Source organism: Penaeus chinensis, chromosome 14 (genome assembly GCF_019202785.1).
Source record: "Penaeus chinensis breed Huanghai No. 1 chromosome 14, ASM1920278v2, whole genome shotgun sequence".
NCBI classification, from domain to species: domain Eukaryota; kingdom Metazoa; phylum Arthropoda; class Malacostraca; order Decapoda; family Penaeidae; genus Penaeus; species Penaeus chinensis.
In genome coordinates this window covers 19599465-19601964 of record NC_061832.1, presented here as the reverse complement: position 1 = coordinate 19601964, position 2500 = coordinate 19599465, and the positions used below count along the sequence as shown (strand labels likewise).

The following is a 2500-nucleotide window of genomic DNA, read 5'->3' as shown; positions in this document are numbered from 1 at the left end:
CTTTCCTCTGATGGTTTCATTGTTTTTAATGAACTTTTCTTCTCCCAACACTATATTTATTTTTTTAAAAGTGAAAATATAAGTGAATCATAGATATATTTAAATTTGTAACATTTAAGAATGATAAAATAATGTGATGATTAATGAGGATGAGTTTTCTCTTTAGGAGTGTCATTATTCCAAAACACAATCAGTAGAAAGTAATTGTGGAAATATGCTTTTTGTTTGACTGCAATTGATAAATTTGTTTGAATGCAATTGATAAATTTTAAGGAAAATATAAATATTTTCCATCATTCATGGTAACAGTTTTGTTATGAATACAAAAGTCATTATTAAAGGCCAGGGCTTTTAATAGTGAAACTTTACTTTCCCCTCAGAAAGTATTTGTTACTTATCAATTGATTGTTTCATAATACATGTTTAACAATTATTTTTTTTTTTGTATGACAGAAGGGAAGACAAGGACATAGAGGACTTAGTGGAAGGTCCTGGCTGTAGTTTACCGCAGTTGGATGGAGCAATCGACTGTGTTCGTCTGCTGAAGTCTGAGGCTAGAACTAAGGAATGTGCATTGCGAGAAACCTTTGTGCCTTCAGGTAGTGCCCAAACTGTAGAAAGAAATACTGTGATAATGAATATAGCTCAAAACTGTGATTCAAAAGTTTTAAGTAAACACTGTGACAATTTTTTGTCAGGAAATAAGCAAAAATGTGATAGGGAAAAGAGTGAAAACAAAGAGGCTATATCACTAAAGAGAAAGAATTTACCAAGAACTAGGGAAGTTGATAGTAAGAAAAGGATTGAAAGGAAATCAAGTTCAGAAACCAGTGATGAGGAAGTCTTTATTATTCCTCAGTTTGATGGTGCAAATGACATAGTGTTTCACAGTCGAAAGCAAAAGACTTCTAGTAACTCTAGTGCTCAGCATGCAGGGCAAGGGAGCTTGAGTCAAAGACCTTCCTTACCTCAGATGCAGTATACGTCTAACTCAAAATCAATCAATGCACGCGAGGCAATCCGAGAAAACATACTGAAAAAGAAACGAGGTGTTGTAGGTGAGGTATCTCAGGTTGTGCACCCCACTCAGCATCGCAGGCAAGATCCCCAGGTACAACAGCAAAGACAGCGCTGTAACTCGCAACCTGTGCCTTACCCTTCAGCTCCCCAGGCTCCAGTGCCTTCATCACATAATAACAGAGTACCTGCTAGTATGTCAAGTTCAGTTCCTTCAGACATAAACATGGACAGGATGCTAGGAAGGAGAATGGAAACATCATCAAACATGGCATCTGGACAGTTTATGCAATCTAGTACAGCAGCCAGAGAAGAAAACTACATGAGATCAAATGTTAGAAATCAGTTTTCTGTGAAAACTGATAGCATGGGTCATACTGACAGAAGAGAAGGAAACATTGCTTCAGGAGTGAGTCAGGGCTTCCAGAGAGTATCTCAGTCACAGGAGAGAAGCAAATCATCAAAGAAAAATAGGAAGGGACAGAGGTCTGAATTCAGAGATCCTGGTGTGCCTTCCCATGTTAGTTCCAAAAACTCAGACTCCATGGGTATGGCTGGTCCTCTTAACATAACACCTATTGCGAGTGGGATGCCACAGGAATTCCCAGGCATTGGGAAAGCTCTTGTTGTACCAGCACTGGTAACAAATAAAAGAGTGAATGTTACTAATTCACAGGTAATGCTGTCACCTAATCTAGTTATGCAGAATTCTGGAAATGTCATCTTCAACCAGTCTTCTTATGAAAGTGGGAGCAGTCAACAATCACCCAATGTAATGATGGTCCAGCCTACTATTGAACAGGAGAACAGTGGGGGAAGAAGGCATGCTCAAATTAATAATCCCTTGAGGCACACAACAGAAAGCTCAGACAGATCCTCCTCAAAAAGTGCGTCTTCAAGCAGTGGTTCGTTCAGAGCATCTCGTAGTAGCAAGTATGCAGAGGGTGGGCATCAAGGTTTTTCTGGCAGTAATCTTGCAGGTGCTCCTGGACCCTTAAAAAGCATCATGCGACAGCATTCAGACCAGTCTGTTTATTCTCCAATATCTGATGAATCAGACATTGAAATTTCTAGTACAAAAAATGCAGTGGCACCAAAAAGTTCTGAAACTGCAGGTGAAAGGAGTAGTAAACAATCTGACATCCTCCAACAAGCTCTCCAAGTTCTGGACATGTCTCTGGACATTGACATTGAACCAATGGATAATGAAAATTGTAGTGTCCAAAAAGAATCTCCAAGCACGACATCATCGCAATCCAGACCTTCACCTGTTGGAAGACACAGTCGTGCATCAAATCAAAACCAGCAGTCAATGTCTCACAGTATGTCAGATTCTGCAAAAGCTGGTGGTGCTGAAGGGTCCAGTAGCAGATTTGAGAACAGCAAGTGGTCCAGTCAGGAAAGTGATGGCAAAAGTGGTACAGGGTCATGGGAGAGGAGATCTCATCACTCTAAGACAAATCAGTCAAAACCAACCACCCAT

The 2500-nt window shown here is 39.8% G+C and overlaps 1 protein-coding gene across 1 annotated transcript in view; it reads left to right on the top strand.

Annotated features, from left to right (window-relative positions):
• Positions 1–2500, top strand: part of LOC125032096 (mucin-4-like) — a 31421-nt gene that overhangs the window by 18140 nt on the left and 10781 nt on the right. The window contains exon 12 of the mRNA XM_047623088.1: positions 454–2500. This exon is cut by the window's right edge and continues 98 nt beyond it. Within this exon, the coding sequence (XP_047479044.1) occupies positions 454–2500 (2047 nt within the window). The remainder of the gene's footprint in view (positions 1–453) is intronic.